The sequence below is a fragment of the Hypanus sabinus genome, chromosome 28 (assembly GCF_030144855.1).
Source record: "Hypanus sabinus isolate sHypSab1 chromosome 28, sHypSab1.hap1, whole genome shotgun sequence".
Taxonomy (NCBI): Eukaryota; Metazoa; Chordata; class Chondrichthyes; order Myliobatiformes; family Dasyatidae; genus Hypanus; species Hypanus sabinus.
Window position 1 is genome coordinate 43,280,164 of NC_082733.1, and position 23,500 is coordinate 43,303,663.

At 44.5% G+C, this 23,500-nt stretch overlaps 1 protein-coding gene and 1 long non-coding RNA gene across 4 annotated transcripts in view; one reads left to right on the top strand and one right to left on the bottom strand.

The window, feature by feature from the left end:
• The window catches only part of LOC132382643 (uncharacterized), a 51,734-nt gene extending 46,960 nt beyond the window's left edge, over nt 1-4,774 (top strand). For both annotated transcript variants that reach the window (XR_009508437.1, XR_009508438.1), the window contains exons 2-3: nt 2,683-2,880; nt 3,228-4,774. This is a non-coding gene — a long non-coding RNA (uncharacterized LOC132382643). The remainder of the gene's footprint in view (nt 1-2,682; nt 2,881-3,227) is intronic.
• The window catches only part of rasgrf1 (Ras protein specific guanine nucleotide releasing factor 1), a 115,666-nt gene that overhangs the window by 6,217 nt on the left and 85,949 nt on the right, over nt 1-23,500 (bottom strand). For both annotated transcript variants that reach the window (XM_059953061.1, XM_059953062.1), the window contains 7 exons: nt 22,732-22,792; nt 22,548-22,642; nt 20,214-20,298; nt 14,721-14,918; nt 14,537-14,616; nt 10,001-10,118; nt 3,538-3,606 (listed from right to left, as the gene is read on the bottom strand). In XM_059953061.1, coding sequence (XP_059809044.1) covers nt 3,538-3,606; nt 10,001-10,118; nt 14,537-14,616; nt 14,721-14,918; nt 20,214-20,298; nt 22,548-22,642; nt 22,732-22,792 — 706 coding nt within the window. The remainder of the gene's footprint in view (nt 1-3,537; nt 3,607-10,000; nt 10,119-14,536; nt 14,617-14,720; nt 14,919-20,213; nt 20,299-22,547; nt 22,643-22,731; nt 22,793-23,500) is intronic.

Sequence of the window (23,500 nt, forward strand, 5' to 3'; positions counted from 1 at the left end):
CAGCTGACAGATGTATGTGTTGGGGAGCACTTCGGGTCCAGTGATCACAATAGCATTAGCTTCAATATAATTATGGAGAAGGACAGGACAGGACCTAGAGTTGAGATTTTTGATTGGAGAAAGGCTAACTTTGAGGAGATGCGAAGGGATTTAGAGAGAGTGGATTGGGTCAAGTTGTTTTATGGGAAGGATGTAATAGAGAAATGGAGGTCATTTAAGGGTGAAATTATGAGGGTACAGAATCTTTATGTTCCTGTTAGGTTGAAAGGAAAGGTTAAAGGTTTGAAAGCACCATGGTTTTCAAGGGATATTAGAAATTTGGTTCGGAAAAAGAGGGATGTCTACAATAGATATAGGCAGCATGGAGTAAAGGAATTGCTCGAGGAATATAAAGAATGTAAAAGGAATCTTAAGAAAGAGATTAGAAAAGCTAAAAGAAGATACGAGGTTGGTTTGGCAAATAAGGTGAAAGTAAATCCGAAAGGTTTCTACAGTTATATTAAAAGCAAAAGGATAGTGAGGGATAAAATTGGCCCCTTAGAGAATCAGAGTGGTCAGTTATGTGTGGAGCCGAGGGAGATGGGAGAGATTTTGAACGATTTCTTCTCTTCGGTATTCACTAAGGAGAAGGATATTGAATTGTGTAAGGTGTGGGAAACAAGTAAGGAAGTTATGGAACCTATGACAATTAAAGAGGTGGAAGTACTGGCGCTTTTAAGAAATTTAAAAGTGGATAAATCTCCGGATCCTGACAGGATATTCCCCAGGACCTTGAGGGAAGTTTGTGTAGAGATAGCAGGAGCTCTGACAGAGATCTTTCAGATGTCATTAGAAACGGGGATTGTGCCGGAGGATTGGCGTATTGCTCATGTGGTTCCATTGTTTAAAAAGGGTTCTAGAAGTAAGCCTAGCAATTATAGACCTGTCAGTTTGACATCAGTGGTGGGTAAATTAATGGAAAGTATTCTTAGAGATAGTATTTATAATTATCGGGATAGACAGGATCTGATTAGGAATAGCCAGCATGGATTTGTGCGTGGAAGGTCATGTTTGACAAACCTTATTGAATTTTTTGAAGAAGTTACGAGGAATGTTGACGAGGGTAAGGCAATGGATGTAGTCTATATGGACTACAGCAAAGCCTTTGACATAGTTCCACATGGAAGGTTAGTTAAGAAGGTTCAGTCGTTAGGTATTAATGCTGGAGTAATAAAATGGATTCAACAGTGGCTAGATGGGAGATGCCAGAGAGTAGTGGTGGATAATTGTTTATCGGGATGGAGGCCGGTGACTAGCGGGGTGCCTCAGGGATCTGTTTTGGGCCCAATGTTGTTTGTAATATACATAAATGATCTGGATGATGGGGTGGTAAATTGGATTAGTAAGTATGCCGATGATACTAAGGTAGGAGGTGTTGTGGATAATGAGGTGGGTTTTCAAAGCTTGCAGGGAGATTTATGCCGGTTAGAGGAATGGGCTGAACGTTGGCAGATGGAGTTTAATGCTGAGAAGTGTGAGGTTCTACATTTTGGCAGGAATAATCCAAATAGAACATACAGGGTAAATGGTAGGGCATTGAGGAATGCAGAGGAACAGAGAGATCTAGGAATAACAGTGCATAGTTCCCTGATGGTGGAGTCTCATGTAGATAGGGTGGTGAAGAAGGTTTTTGGAATGCTGGCCTTTATAAATCAAAGCATTGAGTACAGAAGTTGGGATGTAATGTTAAAATTGTACAAGGCAATGGTAAGGCCAAATTTGGAATATTGTGTACAGTTCTGGTCACCGAATTATAGGAAAGATATCAATAAATTAGAGAGAGTGCAGAGACGATTTACTAGGTTTCCTGGGTTTCCTGGGTTTACCTGGGTTTCAGCACTTAAGTTACAGAGAAAGGTTGAACAAGTTAGGTCTCTATTCATTGGAGCGTAGAAGGTTGAGGTTGGGATTTGATCGAGGTATTTAAAATTTTGAGAGGGATAGATAGAGTTGACGTGAATAGGCTGTTTCCATTGAGAGTAGGGGAGATTCAAATGAGAGGACATGATTCGAGAGTTAGGGGGCAGAAGTTTAAGGGAAACACGAGGGGGTATTTCTTTACTCAGAGAGTGATAGCTGTGTGGAATGAGCTTCCTGTAGAAGTAGTAGAGGCCAGTTCAGTTGTGTCATTTAAGGTAAAATTGGATAGGTATATGGACAGGAAAGGAGTGGAGGGTTATGGGCTGAGTGCGGGTAGGTGGGACTAGGTGAGATTAAGAGTTCGGCACGGACTAGGAGGGCCGAGATGGCCTGTTTCCGTGCTGTGATTGTTATATGGTTATATGTTATATGGTAATTCACACCACCAGGTTCAGCAACAGTTATTACCCCTCATTCATCAGGGTCTTGAACCAGAGGGGATAACTTCACTCACTCCAACACTGAGCTGTTCCCTCAACCTATGGACTCACTTTCAAGGACTCTTCATCTCATGTTCTTGATATTTTTTGCTTAGTTATTTGTTAGTAATCCATCTTTTTGTTTGTTGTCTTCTGCACCCTGGTTGGATAGTCTTTCATTGATTCTGTATGGTTATTATTCTACAGATTTATTGAGTAAGCTCACAAGAAAATGAATTTCAAGGTTGTATATGTACTTTGATAATAAATTGAACTTTGAACTTTTCTTTTAACAACATTCTAGGAATGTGTTAAGACTGGCATTTGATGCCTGTTCCCAAGGATCTACATCTAGTGTGGTGAAGGTGCTTTCAGTGTCATTAGATCGGGGTTCTAGGATTTTGTCCAGTAACAGTGAAAGAGCAGAGCTGCAGTCCCAGTTGTGTAGGTGTGTGATGTGGAGAGGAAGCCGTGGGAGCACTCAACATGCTAATATACGAAGGTAGGTGGATCCGGGAAAACTAATTATTTGGAAGGAAAGATTTAACAATAAAATCTAAACTTGAGCAAAAGATGTGAGTACTAAATAACAGTTACTGCAGTACCAAAACTTCACGTCATTTTAAATGTTTCTTCCCTGAGGGGATGAATCTGATCAACCATTCTAGTTTGCCCCCCCCATCACTGCCCTGCACTGTAATCAATTTAAACCACTTTTTATAAAGCTGTTTACATTGTAAAAGCATTCTGGTATTTGTGAACATTTTATTCCATATTCTGCACTTTAAATTCTAAGTTTATTTTTTATATTATTCTTTATAATTGCTGAATGTTGTTTTTTTATTGCAGGTCTCCTGTCCCCCCCCCACCCCTGACCACATCAAATCCCTAATAGATGTAAATGTATATGGAGAATAAAGTTGATCGTTCCATCCTTTTGAGGGCGTGCAGCATCGTCAGAAACACTGTTCGAATGAGGTACCAAACTCAGCTTCTGTCTGGCAGATCAAGTAAATGTTGTGAATCCCCGGCACAACTTGAAGCTGCAGTGGGATTTTTCTCACCGTGCTTGCCCACATCCTTCCTTTGTACACCCATGCAGAAATCAGAAAGATACGGTGAAACCTTTTAACTTACACAACGCTTAAAATGAACTGACCTTGGTTTGCTGTTCTATTTTGTAGGAGGTCTGCTGGAATTGTCTGATTTCTCGGATTATGTGAGATATCTGTAAAAGTAAGCAGAAATTGAAATGGGTTCCACAACATACAGTATTTATAGAGCAGTCAGAACAAACAGTCAGAGCCAAACAAAAATATAAGTACACATAAATAGCTTGTGTACAATAGCATCTGCAGAAGGGAAAGGGCTGTTTGATGTAGTTTACCTCTATGTACAAGACATGTTATCAATTATACAACATAGAACATTACAGCTCAGTAAGGCCCTTCGGCCCACAATGTTATGCTGACCTTTTAACCTGCTCCAAAATCAATCTAACACTTTCCTCCTACATTGCCTTCCATTTTTCCATCATCTATGTGTCTGTCTACAAGTCTCTCAAATGTCCCTGATCTATCTGTCTCTATCATCACCCCAGCAGGGCATTCCACATACTCACCATTCTCTGTGTTAAAAACTTACCTCTGACATCCTACCCAATATTTTCCACCATTCACCTTAAAATTATGCCCTCATGTTTGAGCCATTTCTGCCCTGGGAAAAAGGCATGGGCTGTCCACTTTATCTTTAATACTTATCACTTTACCAATGATCTACTATTCCATCAAGTTTGGACCCTCTTGAACTTCTTTTTCCTCCTCAGTAGTCCCTTGGGATTGAGGACACCTTACTTTCACTCCACTTCTAAGGTGACCAATGAGTTCTCACTGAGACTAGCCAAGGTTGGTTTTCTAATGATTTTCGCTGTTCTTTGAGATTTTTGTGCAACAACAGAGAGTAATAGACTTAGCCAGCTCTATTGAGGGCACTAGCCTCCCCACCATTGAGGTTATCTTTAAAAGGTGATGCCTCAAAAAGGCACTGTCCATCATTAAAGAGATTGACCACCCAAGAAATGCCCTCTTCTCGTTACTGCCATCAGGGAGGAGGTACAGGAGCCCGACAACATACCCTCAACATTTTAGGAACAGCTCCTTCCCCTCTGCCATCAGATTTCTAAATGGACATTGAACACTACCGCACTATTTTTGCACTACTTTATTTTAATATATTTCTTATTGTAAGTCACGATATTATTTTAACATACAGCACTGTACTGCTGCCAGAAAACAAAAAAAAATTACAACATACATCAGAGTAGTTTTTCATTGATTCTATGTATCTTTTTGTTCTACTGTGAATACCCACAAGAAAATGATTCTCAAATTGTATATGCTGACAATATGTACTTTGATAATAAATTAATTTTGAACTTAAAAACCTGATTCTGATTCTCAATTATCTTTGTCATTCCCCCACTTCCTGTGTAATTCAATGGCATCCACATTTCTCCTATGGAATTTAGTGTAAGATGTTTTCTTTAATTTTAAATTTGGTTGACTTTTGAAATGGCTGAGTAATCCATTCAGCTCAAGGGCAGTGAGAGAGGTGTAAGAAATGCTGGCATTCCCAGCATTACATGATCAATCAACGTATTGGAGCGGAGCGATGATGGCGCTAACTGGCGACTCCTTTGCCTGCATCTTCGGAAACAGCTCTATTTCCATCTTTAATATTTTTAGATTTCCCTTTCAGGGTTCTTTTGAAGACCCTGACCTGGAGTTACACGCTGACTTCAGTTCTTTGCGGGAATGGGACCTGTTCTCGGGGTTTCAAAACCGGCCGTTGTTTGGCACGCCAAGGGCTCGGCCTAAGTATTTGGCTTGGCTTTGGAAGCCGGGATCTTGGGGCTCTGGAGATGGGCAGATCAAGGGTCGGTGATGCGACAGGAGACCTGTGTGTCGTCGAGGGGGTCGGGATATCTGGGGCTATGTACCCAGAGACTGATGATCTTTGGGCACAGAGCTCAAAAAAAGTGATCTGGCATACTTTTAACACCATAAACTAGCAAGTTGTTTGTCATGTCTCCCCTCTCTCTGTGAACACGGAGACACCTGTTTCTCCCTTATTAGGGAGAGAGAGAGAGCCTGTGGTACATCAAATACTGGGTGAAACACAAAGTCTTCAGGATAACTGCAGGTCTCTGTTTTTACTGTTGCTTTGCTCACGCTTGAGAGTTTGGTGACAGGTGCCAATGCTTTTTTTTGCTGGTGGAGGGAGGGGGATTTTTGCTCACTACCGCTTACATGCAGGAGGGGGGAGCTGAGGGGGTACTTTGGGGTTCTAACATTTGACTGTCATTCATTCTTTGAGGCACTCCTCTGTGTTTGTGGATGGTTGCAAAGAAAAAGCATTTCAGGATGTATATTGTATACATATCTCTGACATTAAATGTACCTTCGAAACCTTTGAAAGTCATCAAAAAGAATAAATTGTAGATGCAGTAAAGCAGAAATAGAAACAGAAAATCCTGGAAATAAGATCTTAAGACATAGGAGCAGATTTAGGCTATTCAGCCCATCGGATCTGCTTTGCCATTCCATCATGAGGGTGGGGGCTACTACACCAGATTGAAGTGAGATGCAGAGAGTTGTAAACTTAGTCAGCTCCATCATGCACACCAGCCTCTGCAATATTGAGGACATCTTCAAGGAGCAATGCCTCAGAAAAGCGCCATCCATTATTAAGGACAACCATCACCCAGAACATGCCCTCTTCTCATTGCTACCATGAGGAAGGAGGTACAGGAGCCTGAAGGCACACACTCAGCAATTCTTTCCTTTTTTTGCACCTATTTAATTTAACAATTATGTATACACACTTACTGTAACTCACAGATTTTTCTCTCTATTATCATTGACCTGCTGCCGCAGGGTTAACAAATTTCACAACATAATGCCCGTGATAAGAAACCTGATTCTGATGGCTGATTTATTATCCCTCTCAATCCTGTTTTCCTGCCTTCTCCCTGCAATCTTTGATACCCTGACTAATCAAGAACCTATCGATGTCTGCTTTAAATATACCCAATAATTTGGCTTCCATGGCCATTTGTGGCAATGAATTCCATGGATTCACCACCCTCTGGATAAAGGAGTTCTTCCTCATATCTGTTCCAAAGGACCGTTCCTGTATTCTGAGGGTGCCCTCTTGTCCTAGACGCACCCACTACTGGAAACATCATCTCCACATCCACTCTTTCGAGGCCTTTCAATATTTGATAGGTTTCAATGAGCTCTCCCATCATTCTTCTAAACTCAAGCAAGTACAAGCCCAGATCTATCAAACGCTCTTCATTCTTTAACCCTTTCATCCCCAGGATCATTCTTGTGAATCTTCTTTGGATCCTTTCTTAGACATGGGGCCCAACACTGCTCACAATACTCCAAATGCAGTCTGACTAATGCCTTACTAAGCCTCGAGATTACATCCTTGCTTTTGTATTCTAGACCTCTTGAAATACATACGAACATTGCATTTGCCTTCTGTGCTACTAACTCAACCTGCAAGTTAACCTTTAGGGAATCCTGCACTAGAACTGCCAAGTCCCTTTCACCTCTGTCGGGGGTCAGGCAGGCCAGACAGAAGGTCATCCAGCGAAAACATTTTATTTACTTCAACATACAGTGTGGAATAGGCCTTCCAGTCCTTCAGGCTACACTGCCCAGCAGCCCCCGAGTTAACCTTAGCCTAATCACGGTACAAACTACAATGATCTCTGCAAATGGATCCTCAACTTTCTCTCTGGGAGAAATAAATCTCCATCTCGCTGATAATTAACACTGGTGCACCTCAAGGATGTATGTTTAACCAACTGCTCTACTCTCTCTACACCGACAACTGTGTGGCTAGGCACAGCTCAAACACCATCTATAAATTTGCTGACAATACAACTACTGTTGGCAGAATTTCAGATGGTGATAAGGAGGCATACTGGAGCAAGATAAGATCAGCTGGTTGATTGCAGCAACAATTATGCACTCAGCGTCTGAAAGACGAAAGAATTGATTGTGGTCTCCAGAAGGGTGAGGCAAGGGCACGCACACATGCCCTCATCGAGGGACCAGATGTGGAAAGGGTGAGCAGTTTCGTTACTGAGTGTCAACATCTCTGAGGATCTATCCTGGGGCTGAATTATTGATTCAGTTACAAAGGAAGCCTTCATCACTCAGGACATGTTCTCTTCTCATTCCTACCATCAGGGAGGAGGTACAGGAGCCTGAAGACACACACACAATTTTTCAGAAACAGCTTCTTCCCCTCCACTATCAGATTTCTGACTGAACGTTGAACCCATGAACGCTACATCACTATTCTTTTCCCTCTCTTTTTGCACTATTTATCTATATATTTATTTGTTGATTTAATTTTTAAAAAATATACATACTTATTGTAATTTACAGATTTTTATTATTATGTACTGCTGCCACGTTATAACAAATTTCACGACATATGTCAGTGATATTAAACCGAATTTTGATTTGATTCTGACCAATTAACCTACTAACCGGTACGTCTTACCTGGAGGAAACCCACGCATCCATGGGGAGGATGTACAGGGACTCTTTACAGAGGATGCAAAGATTGAATTCTGAACTGCAGCGCCCCGAGCTGGAATAGTGTCGCGCTGACTGCTACGCTACCATGGTGCCCATTAACTCTCTTCCTTTCTCCACTGTTGCTCTCTGCTCTGTTCAGTATTTCCATCATTTTCTGTTTCATAAATTCCGATTGTGTGACTTGGTATAGCACAGTAACATGATCCTGTATTAAGTGCTTACTACAGTTCATAGCCATTTAGTCAAAATGGGAAATTAAAAAAAGAGTAAAGTTTTTTTTTAAACTTCTGCCTATGCCAACTCATTAACAATGCAAAGGGAATGAAATGAGCCACACCTGAGGTAAACAGGGTAAGAGCCCATGGTATTACAGAAAAATACTAGCATGGAGAGAAGATTGACTGATTGGCAGAAGGCAAAGAGTGGGAATAAAGGAAGCCTTTCCTGCTTGGCTGCTGGTGACTTGTGATGTTCTGCAGGGGTTGGTGTTGGGACTGCTTTGTTTCATGTTATATGTCAATGATTTGAACAACAGAATTGATGGCTTTGTGACCAAGTTTGCGAACAATACAAAGATATGTGGAGATGCAGGTAGAGTTGAGGAAGCAGGGATCTGCAGAAGGACTTAGGCAGATCAGGAGAACGGGCAAAGAGGTGAAAGATGCCATACAGCGTTGGGAAGTGTATGGTCATGCACCTTGGTAGAAGGACTTGGATTGTGTATGGTCCTACACTGAGGTTCAATGTTTGTGAGACTCTGTTAGTATCTAGCAGTGAAATACTTGTCACAAGGAGCACCATCCTGATCTTCCTCCTCAACTGGTCACAAAGACTTGCTCTCAAAACAGCTTTTCTTTAGAGGGACAATGGGCGTGATTTCCACTGTTCGCGAGTCCAAGAGAAATGCAGGAGCAGCATCAAACACAATTCATGGACTCACAAGAGTCTTTGATTCCCTCTGTTGAATGGGTCTGTGGAGATTTCTCCTCAGGTTGGCTGCCCTCAGCAATTTCTTTCCTTCATAAATGTGTTCTATGATGGCATAGAAGCTGTGAAATGAACCAACCAGCCCGCAGCAGTTTCAGTCTCAGTACAACTAAGCACAGTTTTGTAAATGATGCTATTGGACAAACAGCCTTTTGCCAAACAATATCATGAAAGAAGCATTGCAGGATAATCAGTACTGTCTACAATCAATGCCTTCGGTATGGAAATGATTACCAGTGGCAAGGGGGATCAGCAGGGGAATGGGTAAGCAGTTTCCAGTTGCTGGTGTCAACCTCTCTGAAGATCTCTCCTGGGCCCAACGTATTGATGAACAAGACACTTCAGCAACTATATTTCATTAAGAGTTTGAGGAGATTTGGTATGTCTACAGATGCACCGTGGAGAGTATTCTGACGGATTGTATCATGGTATGGAGGGGCCACTGCACTGGATCAGGAAAGGCTGCAGGGAGATGCAAACTCAGTCAGCTCCATTAGGGGCACCAGCCTCCCTACCATCGGAGACACCTTCAACAGGCGATGCCTCATAAAAGCAGCATCCATCATTAAGGACCCTATTCACCCAGGATAGGCCCTGTTCTCATTGCTACCATCAGAGAAGAGGTACAGGAGCCTGAAGACATACACTCAACATTTTAGAAACAGCTTCTTCCCCTCTGCCATCAGATTTCTGAATGGACATTGAACCCATGGATTCTTCCTCATTATTCTTGTGCTACTTATGTAATTTTATATGCATATTTCTTATGGTAATTTATAGAATATTTTATGCATTCCAATGTACTGCTGTTACAAAACAGCAAATTTTACGACATTTGTTAGTGATAATAATTCTGATTCCTTTTAATTAGGGTGAGTTTGGGGAAAACTGTAAACCATTATTGTGTGTGGGGATGCCTTCCCATCCACCAGGCTTTCTGCCAGTGAAGTACGTACAGCAGAGAGAGACATGACTGAATAAAGGAAAGATTCTATCCCATGTTCACTGACCTACCATTCTCATCTTGGAGAAGTTGACTAAGCCATCTTCGGTATAATTGGGTGTTCCTTCCTCAATAAAGGCCAAGTCCGTCAGATACATTCCCAAGTAAGGAACACATGGAGGGTCACAACTGCAGACAACAAACAAGAAGTTGTTCGTTAAACATCAAACAGTAGATATTTTAGTTATGAAAGAAAAATAGAAAGACTAGGATTTCATAGAACAATAAATACTCGCCAGGTCATCTCAGAGAACTCTCCTGCTATTTTTCAAATTAAGACAATGAGGTCTTTTCTCAAAGTTGTGTCTCAGACTTAGTTGTTTTTCTCAGGTTTGTAGGGATGGTTTTGGGGACAATCAGGGGAGTTCAGGGTTAGGTTGGGGTTTAAGGACAAGAGTGTGGGGGAGTTAGAGGTCAGATTAGAGCTCAGGGACAAGTTGGAGATCAGGTTGGAGTCAAGGCCTCTGCTGCACGCTTTGCATTCAGTGATGTGAAGCAGGACATCTTGGGTCGAGGCCTCTGTGTTTAAAGGCCAGCGTCCTTAGGTTGTAAACACAAATGATACATTTCACTGTATGTATCGATGTCCCTGTGATCAATAAATGAATCTGAATCTCAGATTGAACCTTTCATGTTTACTTACCAAAAGTACTATCAAGGAGGAGGTACCGGAAGTCTGACGACACATACTTCTTCCCCTCCACCTTCAGGACAGTCTATGAACCTCACCATTTTGCTCTTTTTTCCACTAATTATTTTAAAATATATTTCTTATTGTAACTTATAGTAATATATATTGCACTATGCAGCTGTCGCGAAACAAATTTCACAACATACACAAAATGCCGGAGGAGCTCCGCCCTGAAGAAAGATCTGGCCCTGAAATGTCGACTGTTTGGCCTGCCTGACCTGCGGAGTCCCTCCGGAAACGTTGACTGTATTCTTTTCCATCGACGCTGCCTGACCTGCGGAGTCCCTGCGGAAACGTTGACCGGACTCTTTCTCATCGACGCTGCCTGACCTGCGGAGTCCCTGCGGAAACGTTGACCGGACTCTTTTCCATCGACGCTGCCTGACCTGCGGAGTCCCTCCGGAAACGTTGACCGTATTCTTTCCCATCGACGCCGCCTGACCTGCGGAGTCCCTGCGGAAACGTTGACCGGACTCTTTTCCATCGACGCTGCGTGACCTGCGGAGTCCCTCCGGAAACGTTGACCGTATTCTTTTCCATCGACGCCGCCTGACCTGCGGAGTCCCTCCGGAAACGTTGACCGTATTCTTTTCCATCGACGCTGCCTGACCTGCGGAGTCCCTCCGGAAACGTTGACCGTATTCTTTTCCATCGACGCCGCCTGACCTATGGAGTCCCTCCGGAAACGTTGACCGGACTCTTTTCCATCGACGCTGCCTGACCTGCGGAGTCCCTCCGGAAACGTTGACCGGACTCTTTTCCATCGACGCTGCCTGACCTGCGGAGTCCCTCCGGAAACGTTGACCGTATTCTTTCCCATCGACGCAGCCTGACCTGCGGAGTCCCTCCGGAAACGTTGACTGTATTCTTTTCCATCGACGCCGCCTGACCTGCAGAGTCCCTCCGGAAACGTTGACCGGACTCTTTTCCATCGACGCCGCCTGACCTGCGGAGTCCCTCCGGAAACGTTGACCGTATTCTTTTCCATCGACGCTGCCTGACCTGCGGAGTCCCTCCGGAAACGTTGACCGTACTCTTTCCCATCGACGCCGCCTGACCTGCGGAGTCCCTCCGGAAACGTTGACCGTATTCTTTTCCATCGACGCCGCCTGACCTGCGGAGTCCCTGCGGAAACGTTGACCGCACTCTTTTCCATCGACGCCGCCTGACCTGCGGAGTCCCTGCGGAAACGTTGACCGTATTCTTTTCCAGCGACGCCGCCTGACCTGCGGAGTCCCTGCGGAAACGTTGACCGCACTCTTTTCCATCGACGCCGCCTGACCTGCTGAGTCCCTCCGGAAACGTTGACCGTATTCTTTTCCATCGACGCCGCCTGACCTGCGGAGTCCCTGCGGAAACGTTGACCGTACTCTTTTCCATTGACGCCGCCTGACCTGCGGAGTCCCTCCGGAAACGTTGACCGGACTCTTTTCCATCGACGCCGCCTGACCTGCTGAGTCCCTCCGGAAACGTTGACCGGACTCTTTTCCATCGACGCCGCCTGACCTGCAGAGTTCCTCCTGCACTTTATGTGTGTGGCTTTGGAGGTCCAGCATCTGCAGAATCTTGTGTGTTTAAAATTTCACAAGATACAGTATGTAAGTGATAATAAGATACTGATTTGTATGTTCATTAAACCTAAACATAGCCTTGATTTAGTGCCTCATCTGGAAGAAAGATAGTGTGATTCACTCTCAGTACTGTACTGGAGTACCAGTCTAAATCTTTCTACTTGAGCTCCTGGAGTGGGGCTTGAACTCACAACCTTCAAGCTGGGAATGTTAGTTACTGACTCACAAGAGACAGACATCTAGAAAGTGCTTCCGGTTTCTGCTAATGCCTTAGCAGGACTGTTGATTGGAAAATGGATTGGGGAAACTCTTACCCTGAGGGGCAGTATTCAGCACTTAAAGATTCATAGAAACAGGTCCTTCAGCCCATCTAGTCCATGCCAAACTAGTATTCTGCCTTGTCCCATCAACTGTACCTGGAGACCCCATATCTCTCCCATCCATGTACTGATCTAAACTTACAGAGTTCTCATGAGGCGGGCTTCCTAGGCAAAAATACACTCAGTGGCCAATTTACTGGTACAGGAGTGAAACCCAATTAGGCCTTCTGCTGCTGTAGATCATCTACTTCAAGTTCTACGTGTTGTGTGTTCAGAGATGTTCTTGAGCACATCACCGTTGTAACACATGGAGTTACTGACCCTTCTGTCAGCTTGAACCATTCTCCTCTGACCTTTCTTATTCATAATGCACTTTTGCCCACAGAACTGACACTCACTGGATGTTTTTTTTCCAGCAACTCTCTGTAATCTCTACAGGCTGCTCTGTGTGAAAATCTCTGGAGATAAGCAGATTCTGAGGTACTCAAATCACCCTGTCTGGCACCAACAATCGTTCCACGGTCAAGGTCACTTAGATCACATTTCTTCTCCATTCTGATTGTTAGTCTGAAAAAAACAACTGAACCTCTTGACCATGTCTGCATGCTTTTATGCACTGAGTTGCTGCCACATGATTGGTTGATTAGATAGAAACACAGAAACAGAGAAAAGCTACAGCACATACAGGCCCTTCAGCCCACAATGCTGTGCCGAACATGTACTTACTTTAGAAATTATCTAGGGTTACCCATAGGCCTCTATTCTTCTAAGCTCCATGTACCTGTCCAGGAGTCTCTTAAAAGACCCTATCGTATCCGCCTCCACCATCTTTGCTGGCAGCCCATCCCATGCACTCACTCTGCATAAAAAACTTACTCCTGACATCTCTGTACCTACTCCCAAGCACCTTAAAATTGTGCCTTCTTGTGGCAGCCATTTCAGCCCTGAGAAAAAGCCTCTGACTATCCACACGATCAATGCCTCTCATCACCTTATACACCTCTATCAGGTCACCTCTCATCCTCCGTTGCTCCAAGGAAAAAAGGCCAAGTTCACTCAACCTATTCTCATAGGGCTTGCTCCCCAATCCAGGCAACATCCTTGTAAATCTCCTCTGCACCCTTTCTATGGTTTCCACATCCTTCCTGTAGTGAGGCAACCAGAACTGAGCACAGTACTTCAAGTGGGGTCTGACCAGGGTCCTATAAAGCTGTAACATTACCTCTCAGCTCTTAAACTCAATCCCACGGTTGATGAATGCACTGTATGCCTTTTTGACCACAGAGTCAACCTGCACAGCTGCTTTGAGCATCCTATTGCCTCAGACCCCAAGATCCCTCTGATCCTCCACACTGCCAAGCGTCTTACCATTAATACTAAATTCTACCATCATATTTGACCTACCAAAACGAACAAGCTCACACTCATCTGCCATTTCTCAGTCCAGTTTTGCATCCTATCGATGTCTCTGACAGCCCTCCACACTATCCACAACACCCCCAACCTTTGTGTCATCAGCAAACTTACTAACCCACTCTTCTACTTCTTCATCTAGGTCATTTATAATAATCACAAAGAGGAGAGGTCCCAGAACAGATCCCTGAGGCACTCCACTGCAGAATATGCATGCGACTTCCATGCAGAATATGACCCATCTACATCCAAGATATTTGCATTAATGCTAGTTATATTGCTACTGAGTGTATGTCACTGTAATTCAAGAAGGATATTGTGAAGCATGTTGCTCTTTACCGTGATCAAGTCCTGTTTCCTAAGTTTCTACGAGGCTGCTGGAAGAAGGAATGGTGAGGTGGGGAGGGGGATGACTTGCTGGCTTGTTACATCAGTATTCAATCCCACTTTCTGCTTTGACATGCAACAAAATGGCGGTTCAAGGCACGGCAGACATTTTGGGTTGCTACTTAATGCTGATTTCCGTATCCCTATTCAACAGCTGAAACATACTTTTTCAGTGCCTCCCGAAGATTTTTGAATCGTCCTTCAGACGACACCAGTTTTTGCAGCTTGTCTATTAAAGCCTTAGTCTAAAAACAAGAAAGAGAGAGAGAAGAACGTGATTGGAATTCCAACCGCCACTTAATTACCAAATTAAACTGCACCCCTCAGCCTAACAACTCCACCAGCTCACCTGCTTTGACACTTTCATCCATGTTTTCTTCAACCGGAAGATGGCACTTCTGTTGAGTGCTGAGGTTATCACCAGCACAGCGTTGTAATTGTGGAGACACTTGCAGATGTCCGCCACCGCCACCCATTTCTCAATGGCTGCCGTTCGCGCATTCACATCGTCGTTCTTCAGAATCTCCGACGCTATTAAGTTGCTGATCTGAGGAGAACAGAAAGAAGGTAACATTTTTGAGCACATCCTGACTGGCTGCATCACTGCCTGGTAGGGGAACTGTACTTCCCTCAATTGCAGGGCTCTGCAGAGAGTGGTGTGGACAGACTAGTGCATCTGTAGTTGTGAACTTCTCAAGATTCAGGACATTTACAAAGACAGGTGTGAAAAAAGGATCATTGGGGACCTGAATCACCCCAACCACAATCTATTCCAGCTGCTACCGCAGCTTAAAAGCCAGGACCAGCAGGCTCTGGGACAGCTTCTTCCACCAGGCCATCAGACTGATTAATTCATGCTGACACAACTGTATTTCTATGTTATATTGACTGTCCTGTTGTGCATTTATTATAAATAACTATAAACTGCACATTGCACATTTAGACAGAGATGTAACGTAAAGATTTTTACTCATGTATATAAAGGATGTAAGTAATGAGGTCAATTCAGTTCAATTTCCATCAAAGTGTTGCAGACAGTTCCAGGCTGTGGGTGTCTAGTCCTCGTACAGATAAAACTAACTCGGCCCTGGGGATGAGAGGTCTCAGTCATGAGGAGAGTGGGACTTGCCATACGGCAGAGAGGGTTAAGAGGAGGTTTAACAAATTCTTTCAAAATTGATATAAATAAGGAAAAACTACTACCAGTGATGGGAAGGTCAGTGATTTAAGATTATGGACAGAAGAACTAGCGGGGAGGACAAGACAATCTGTTTATTTACACAGTAAGCTGAGACACAGATTTGGCAGAAATAAAACAAATCAAAACTTCTAAAGGCATTTGGAATAAAATTGATAGGGAAAGTTCAGAAGAGTAAGTAAATTGGAGAGATCTCCAAGGAGGATGATGCCAAATGACTTCCTTCTGGGTTGTATGCAGTGACCACTGAATCCACTAGAGGGCAGCCTGTCCTGGAGTCAGAGGACTGTGCGTGTGCGCGTGTGCACGAGTGAGTGAGTGTGTGTGTGTGTGAGAGAGAGAGAGAGAGAGAGAGAGGGAGGGGCTGTGGTGAACTACATATACCTGTCTGGACATGCCCCCTGCTGACTGCTCCTGTGGCTCCTCCCACAGACCCCTGTATAAAGGCGATTGGAGGCACTGCTCCTCCCTCAGTCTCCAGGATGTTGTGTGATGGTCTCTTGCTGCTGACGGTGCTTTCTTCCAGCTAATAAAAGCTTATCTCGACTCATGTCTCTAAGAGTTATTGATGGTGCATCAGGGGCTTGTTTTGTTTTTGTTGTTGTTTGTGTTGTTCTGCTGAACATGGTGAGCATACCATGTTGTCACTATGAAACCAGGTTGCCATTATGAAATGATTTGAGCAGCTGGTCATGGAGCACATTAAAGCCTTTCTCCAGGCTACACTGGACCCTCTCCAGTCCACTTATTGCTCAAACCGATCCACTGACGATGCAATAGCCTCTGCCCTCCACTCTGTCCTGTCATACCTGGAAAATAAGCCAGACTGCTGTCTATAGACTTCAGTTCGGTGTTCAACACCATCATATCCTAGAAACTGGTGGGGAGACGGTCTTCACTGCGTCTCAACACCTCCCTCTGCAACTGGATACCGGATTCTTAACTGTAAGGCCACAGTCAGTCTGTGTGAGCAGCAACGTCCCATTACGTTGAGCACAGGCACCCCCCAAGGCAGTATGTTCAGCCCACTGCTGACACATGACTGTGTCGCAGGATCCAGCTCAAACCGTGTCATCAAGTTTGCAGATGACAACAGTGGGTGATCTCATCAAGAACGATGATGAGACGGAGTATCGAGAGGAAGTGGACCAGTGTGAGAAGAACAACCCGAGCCTGAATGTAGAGAAGACAAAGGAAATCATTGTGGACTTCAGGAAGTTGCAGACAAGCCATCCCCTTCTACAAATACATTGCTCTTCCACAGAGGGAGTGCACATCACAGATGACCTCACTTGGTCCCTTAATACCACCTCCCTGAGCAAGAAGACACAGTGGGATCTCCACTTCCTAAGAAGATTGAGGCAAGCAAGGTTCCCCCCTCCCCCCCATCCCATCTTAACTCCGTTTTACAGGAGCACCATTGAGAGAATCCTGACAAGTTGCATCTCCATCTGGTGTGGGAGCTGTCGAGCATCGGACCAGAAGTCCCTACAAAGGACTGGGAGAACAGTCGAGAGGATCATAGGAGTCTCCCTACCATCCGTCGGGAACATTTATCAGCAGCACTGCAAACACAGGGCCCTTAGTATTATTAAGGATCCCACCCATCCGTCCAGCATCCTCTTTGACTTTCCACCATCAGGCAGGAGACTCCGATACATAAAAACAAGAACGGTCAGGATGAGAAACAGTTTCTTCCCTCAGGCTATTAGGCTTCTGAACTCCCTGAAATATTCGAAGTGTTGCTGATTAATCTGTTCTGTACCTGACAATATTTAATATCAGTTTGTTATCTATGAGTGATTCATCTGTAGATTTTATCCGTACCTTCATAAGTTATCGTGTGTTATGTGTACTACTGTGCTTTACACCCTGGTTCAGAGAAACTTCGTTTCATTTCGATATACATTATATGGTTACATCCATTATATACATGTACACAATTAAATGAGAGTATTGATCTGTCGCCAGAATATGTGGCGACACTTGAGAGCTGTCCTCAGCTCAGCCGTCAGTTGTGTTGATTGTTAACACATTTCAATGCCGCTTTGATCGGCACAAGATAAATGAATCTGGATCTGAGCCTGAGAAGTCGGACCTATCACTCTTTTCTGATGGAAAGCAGCTTGAACTGCAAACCTTTCTGCAATAAACAGAAACAGGAAATCTAAGGAAAGTCTGCTCCATCGTGGGCACTAGGCTCCCCAGCAACCAGGACATCTTCAAGGAGTGATGCCTCAAAAAGGCAGCATCCATCATCACCCAGGACATGCCCTCTTCTCATCCCTACCAACAGGGAGGAGGTACAGGAGCGGCTTCTTCTCCTCTGCCATCTGATCTCCGAATTGACTTTAAACTCATAAACACTACCTCACGACCACACGAAGGGGACTCTCCATGTGGCATAGGGTAAAGGAGGTTTAAGGCTACTCAACACTGGGTACCAGGACGGGCTGGGAAGTGTAAAACTGATGCTCGAGTTTAGCATCTGATGACATGCAGAGGCACATGGGCCCATATTAGCAAAGAGTGGCACAGCATTTGACACAGTGCTTTATAGGGGCATCTGTGCTGTACAGAGGCAGCCACTGTCTATACGGTGGTTGTACCTTCTCCCCGTGATGCTGTGGCTTCCTCTGGTTGCTCAATTTCCCTCCCACATTCCAAAGGTGTAACGGTAAGGGTTAGTGAGTTGTGGGCATGGTCTCTTGACGCCAGAAGTGTGGCAACACTTTGTGGGCACCCCCAGCACAATCCTCACTGACAATAGACAGTAGGTGCAGGAGTAGGCCATTCGGCCCTTCTAGCCAGCACCGCCATTCACTGTGATCATGGCTGATCATACACAATCAGTACCCCATTCCTGCCCTCTCCCCATATCCCTTGACCCCGCTATCTATAAGAGCTCTATCTAACTTTCTCTTGAATGCATCCAGAGACTTGGCCTCCACTGCCTTCTGGGGCAGAGCATTCCACATATCCACCACTTTCTGGGTGAAAAAGTTCTTCTGCATCTCAGTTCTAAGTGGCCTACCCCTTATTCTTAAACTGTGGCCTCTAGTTCTGGACTCACCCATCAGCGGGAACATGCTTCCTGCCTCCAGCGTGTCCAATCCCTTGATAATCTTATATGTTTCAATCAGATCCCCTCTCATCCTTCAAAATTCCAGTGTATACAAGCCCAGTCGCTCCAATCTTTCAACATATGACTGTCCCGCCATTCCGGGAATTAACCTTGTGAACCTACGCTGCACTCCCTCAATAGCAAGAATGTCCTTCCTCAAATTTGAAGACCAAAACTGCACACAATACTCCAGGTGGGGTCTCACCAGGGCCCTGTACAGCTGCAGAAGGACCTCTTTACTCCTATACTTAATTCCTCTTGTTATAAAGGCCAGCATGCCATTAGCTTTCTTCACTGCCTGCTGTACCTGCATGCTTGCTTTCATTGACTGATGTACAAGAACACCTAGATCTCGTTGTGCTTCCCCTTTTCCTAACTTGATTCCATTTAGATAGTAATCTGCCTTCCTGTTCTTGCCACCAAAGTGGATAACCTCACATTTATCCACATTAAACTGCATCTGCCATACATTTGCCCACTCACCCAACCTGTCCAAGTCACCCTGCATTCCCATAACATCCTCCTGACATTTCACACTGCCACCCAGCTTTGTGTCATCAGCAAATTTGCTAATGTTACTTTTAATCCCTTCATCTAAATCATTAATGTATATTGTAAACAGCTGCGGTCCCAGCACCGAACCTTGCAGTACCCCACTGGTCACAGCCTGCCATTCTGAAAGGGACCTGTTAATCACTACTCTGTTTCCTGTCAGCCAGCCAATTTTCAATCCATGTCAGTACTCTGCCCCCAATACCATGTGCCCTAATTTTGCCCACTAACCTCCTATGTGGGACTTTATCAAAAGCTTTCTGGAAGTCCAGGTACACTACATCCACTGGCTCTCCCTTGTCCATTTTCATAGTTACATCCTCAAAAAGCTCCAGAAGATTAGTCAAGCATGATTTTCCCTTCATAAATCCATACTGACTCGGACTGATCCTTCTACTGCTATCACTGAGATGATTTGTGTGTGCAATTATTTATTTCAGATTTATTTATCACGTGCATATCAAAGCATACAGTGAAATGTGCCGTTTGTGTTAACAACCGACACGCCCGAGGATGTTCTGGAGGCAGCCCGCTAGTGTTACCACACATTCTGGTACCATTGTAGCGTGCCCACAAAGCTCGGCAGAACAACATAGAACCCGGCAAGCAACAAAACAAGCCCCATTCCTCTGACACAAATGACACGTTTCACTGTATGTTTTGATGTATATTTGGAAAATAAATCTAATTTTTAATCTTTAATGGATTCTAAGATAAGTATTTGACTCCTATGAGGTTTCTGTGATGGTTGACAATTCCCTTTGTGGAATGTTCTGTACTTGATCCACAATCTCGAGCCTGCCCTGCATTTCATTGTAGCATTTCAAATCTCATTTGTGTTAACACTCTTATCCAAGAAAGACTAATTCAGCTTAATGTTGTAACTATCAATGGGCCTTTCACCGGAGACCAGAGGCACTTCAGTGAAGAAACACAACCTTCATGGTTTATTGAGTGGCTGCACTCACATCATTGAAATGTTTGGTGGTTTTCATAATGTACGGAGCTCTCTCATTCTTCTCGGGCTTCATCCAACCTTGACCAAAGAATTCCCTGTATGGAAAGCAAACAAGTAAACATTTCACTCGGTGCAAGCGTTGTCTGCTAACACCTCCCCGCGTCTTGTAAAGTGAGAAATAATCACACAGGCAATTTCACAGTTTTGAGGAGACAATGGGAGAGAACCCAACGGAGATTTTTAAATGAAAGGTTCATTTCACAGAATGGAGTGGAGGAGCTGCTGCTACTTTCTAGAGCATCACAGCACAGGCCCTTCGGCCCACAATGTTGTGCTGACATCTTAATCTGTTCTAAGATCAATCTCACACTTCCCTCCTACATAGCCCTGCCTTTCTCTACCATCCATGTGCCTTTAATGTATCCGCCTCTACCACCCCTGCTGGCAGCAAGTTCCATGCACTCAGCACTCTCCGTGTAAAACAAAACTAACTCTGGCACGCCCCCCACCCCCCCCTCCCAAACTTTCCTCCAATCACTTAAAGTTATGCTCCCTGGAATTAGCCATTTCCACCCTGGGAGTAACTCTCTGGCTGTCCGCTCAGTCTGTGCCTCTTATCAGCTTATACCCTTCCATCAGGTCACCTGTCATCCTCCTTCGCTCTAAAGAGAAAAGCCCCAGCTCGTCCAACCTATTCTCATAAGACCCTCTCTGTAATCCAGACAGCATCCTGGTCAATCTCCTCTGCACCCTCACTAAAGCCTCCACAACTGAACACAATATTCCAAGGGAGGGAAGAGAAAAAGTAGAAGGTATCTGCAGAACCCAATCACTAGCATAAACCCGATGGGCCAAAAGGCCTGATTCTGACCAGTAAGTTTTATTATTCCATGAAAAAGCTTTCGGCCAACAAAGCTTTTGGTCCACAGAGGAAAACAGTGCTTGAAGATCAGGACCCACATTCATGATCAACTGTGCACCAACCTTCTGCACACCTAGCACAAGGACCACAGAAGCTGATACATCGAAGCATTGGAGAGTTACCAATAATCGCTGCCTCGGCAAATTTTTCCAAGCTCATTGGCAGGACTGATCATGAGAATTCTGCCAGGCCGATGTCCCCAGTATCTGGGCCTGGGGCTTCAGCGACAGGTCACTTTATTCATAAACATGAGAAAGTCTGCAGATGTTGGAAGTCGAAATGCTGGAGGAACTCAGCAGGCCAGGCAGCGTCTATGGAGATGAATAAACTGTTGACTTTTTGGTCCAAGCCCCTTCTTCGGGACTGGAAACGAAGAGGGAAGAAGGGAAGGAAGTGGGAGGAATAAAAAAGGTGGGAGAAGGGGAAGGAGGATAGCTAGAAGGTGATAGGTGTAGCCAGGTGGGAGGGGGATGTAAAGGGCTGGAGCAGAAGGAATCTGATAGGAGAGGAGTGTGGACCATAGAAGAAATGGAAGGAGAAGGAGACCCAGGGGATTGTTATAGTCATGTGAGAAGAGGTAAGAGGTCAGAATGAGGAATAGAGGAAGGGGGAGGGAAAATTACTGGGAGAATCACTATTCATACCATCAGGTTGGAGGCTACCCAAATGGAATATAAGGTGTTGCTCCTCCACACTGAGAGTGGCCTCATCATGGCACAAGAGGAGACCATGGGCCGAACATGTCAGAATAGGATTTTTTTTTGTCTTAATTGTGTTATTCCTTGTAAACGTTATGCTTTATGTTGTATTTCACTTCTTTAATGTCTCTTACGTTTGTTTTTCATCTTGAATGTGATTCGGGAACTGCTGAAGCCTGTGGTTTGCAGTTTGGAGATCGTTTAGGTGTTTTAGCACTCTGCAGTCTCCGAGAGGATTCTGGGAGGCAGAGGCAGGGTATGGAAACGGCAAGGAGGCCATGAGCCGATGTTCAATTCTATTTTGCTGATTAAAGTGACGAGGGAGATTGAAACACCGGCTGCCTGCCTTTTGATTGCTGGGGGATCGCTCTGCTGCTGGAGAGGAGAGACTGCCTTTTTATCGCTGGCGAGATCACTCTGCTATGGTAATCTGTGAATGCTGCCCGTATGACTCTATGTGCCTGTGACACTGTAACTCGTTTTCCATTGCTCTCTCTGTACATATACTTGCACAGATGACAATAGACTCAGTCTGGAGTCTCTTTGTAGGACACAAGAAATCGATAGAGGAGTGATGCTCCTCCCAGACCACTACACCCAACCCCCCATGCCGAACACCAGAAGCATAACCTCCAATTCCCACTTGTTACTGAATCTCAGCTGACTGCGAACCGAAATGTAGGAGTACACCTTTCATCATAAAGGAGAAGGAACGGTGACTTACTCGTATGGAATGCACCCAAAGACCAGATGATCCAACAATGTCAGCTCTTCAGCAATCTCCAGTGCAGAGAGATTCTCAAAAGTCTCTTCTTCCGTCTTTTCAAAGAGGAGGAAATAAGAGGGAGCTTCAGAATAAAGATCCTGAATGACAGCAGTCTCAAACTGAAGAGTAAATTCATACCAACCGTGTTCATAATCTCTTCCAGTGAGATTTGGTTATCTGCAGGGTCATCTTCATTCAGTGTCCTGGGAATTGGATATAGAGAAGGTCAGCAGGCCTTTACAATACGGGAAGGATGGACGAGGCAGCTGTTCGGGGAGGACATTCAGCACAGAGATACGAGTACAAAATCCATCAAGACCTTTGTTAAAAACCAATTGTTTTTCCCACTGTGACCCGACACTTACACCAGCGATGCAGCACTGTCCCAGCTTAGCCCTGTTAAAGTGGTGAGGGGAGAGGCTCTCACACCAATATCTAGACGACCACTCGAATTCTACATTGCCATCATAGAGAGCATCCTCACACTGTCTAGTTTGGTGCATTATCCTCTTGTAATAGTCAAAAACTACAGCAAAATGTCAGGTCAGCAGAAAAGATCACTAGCTGCAGTCGACCATCTCTGCAGGACTTGTGTGCGCCCAGGGCAAAGAAGCAGGCAGGAAAAATTACAATCATTGCAGACACTACCCATCCTCCAAACTGCCTTTTCCAAAAACTCCCTTCAGGAAAGCACCTTAGAGCTTTTAAAACAAAAAAAAATCACACCACCTTAAGAGGTTATTCCTCTAGGTGGCTAATCTGATCAAACATTCCAGTTAGCCCCCTTCTATCTATTACCCCCATCACTGCACTTTAAACCACTGTTTATAATGCTGTTTACATTGTAAATACATGCTGGTAGCTATGTATTTATGCACATTGCATTCCATATCCGTACTTTAATCTCTAAC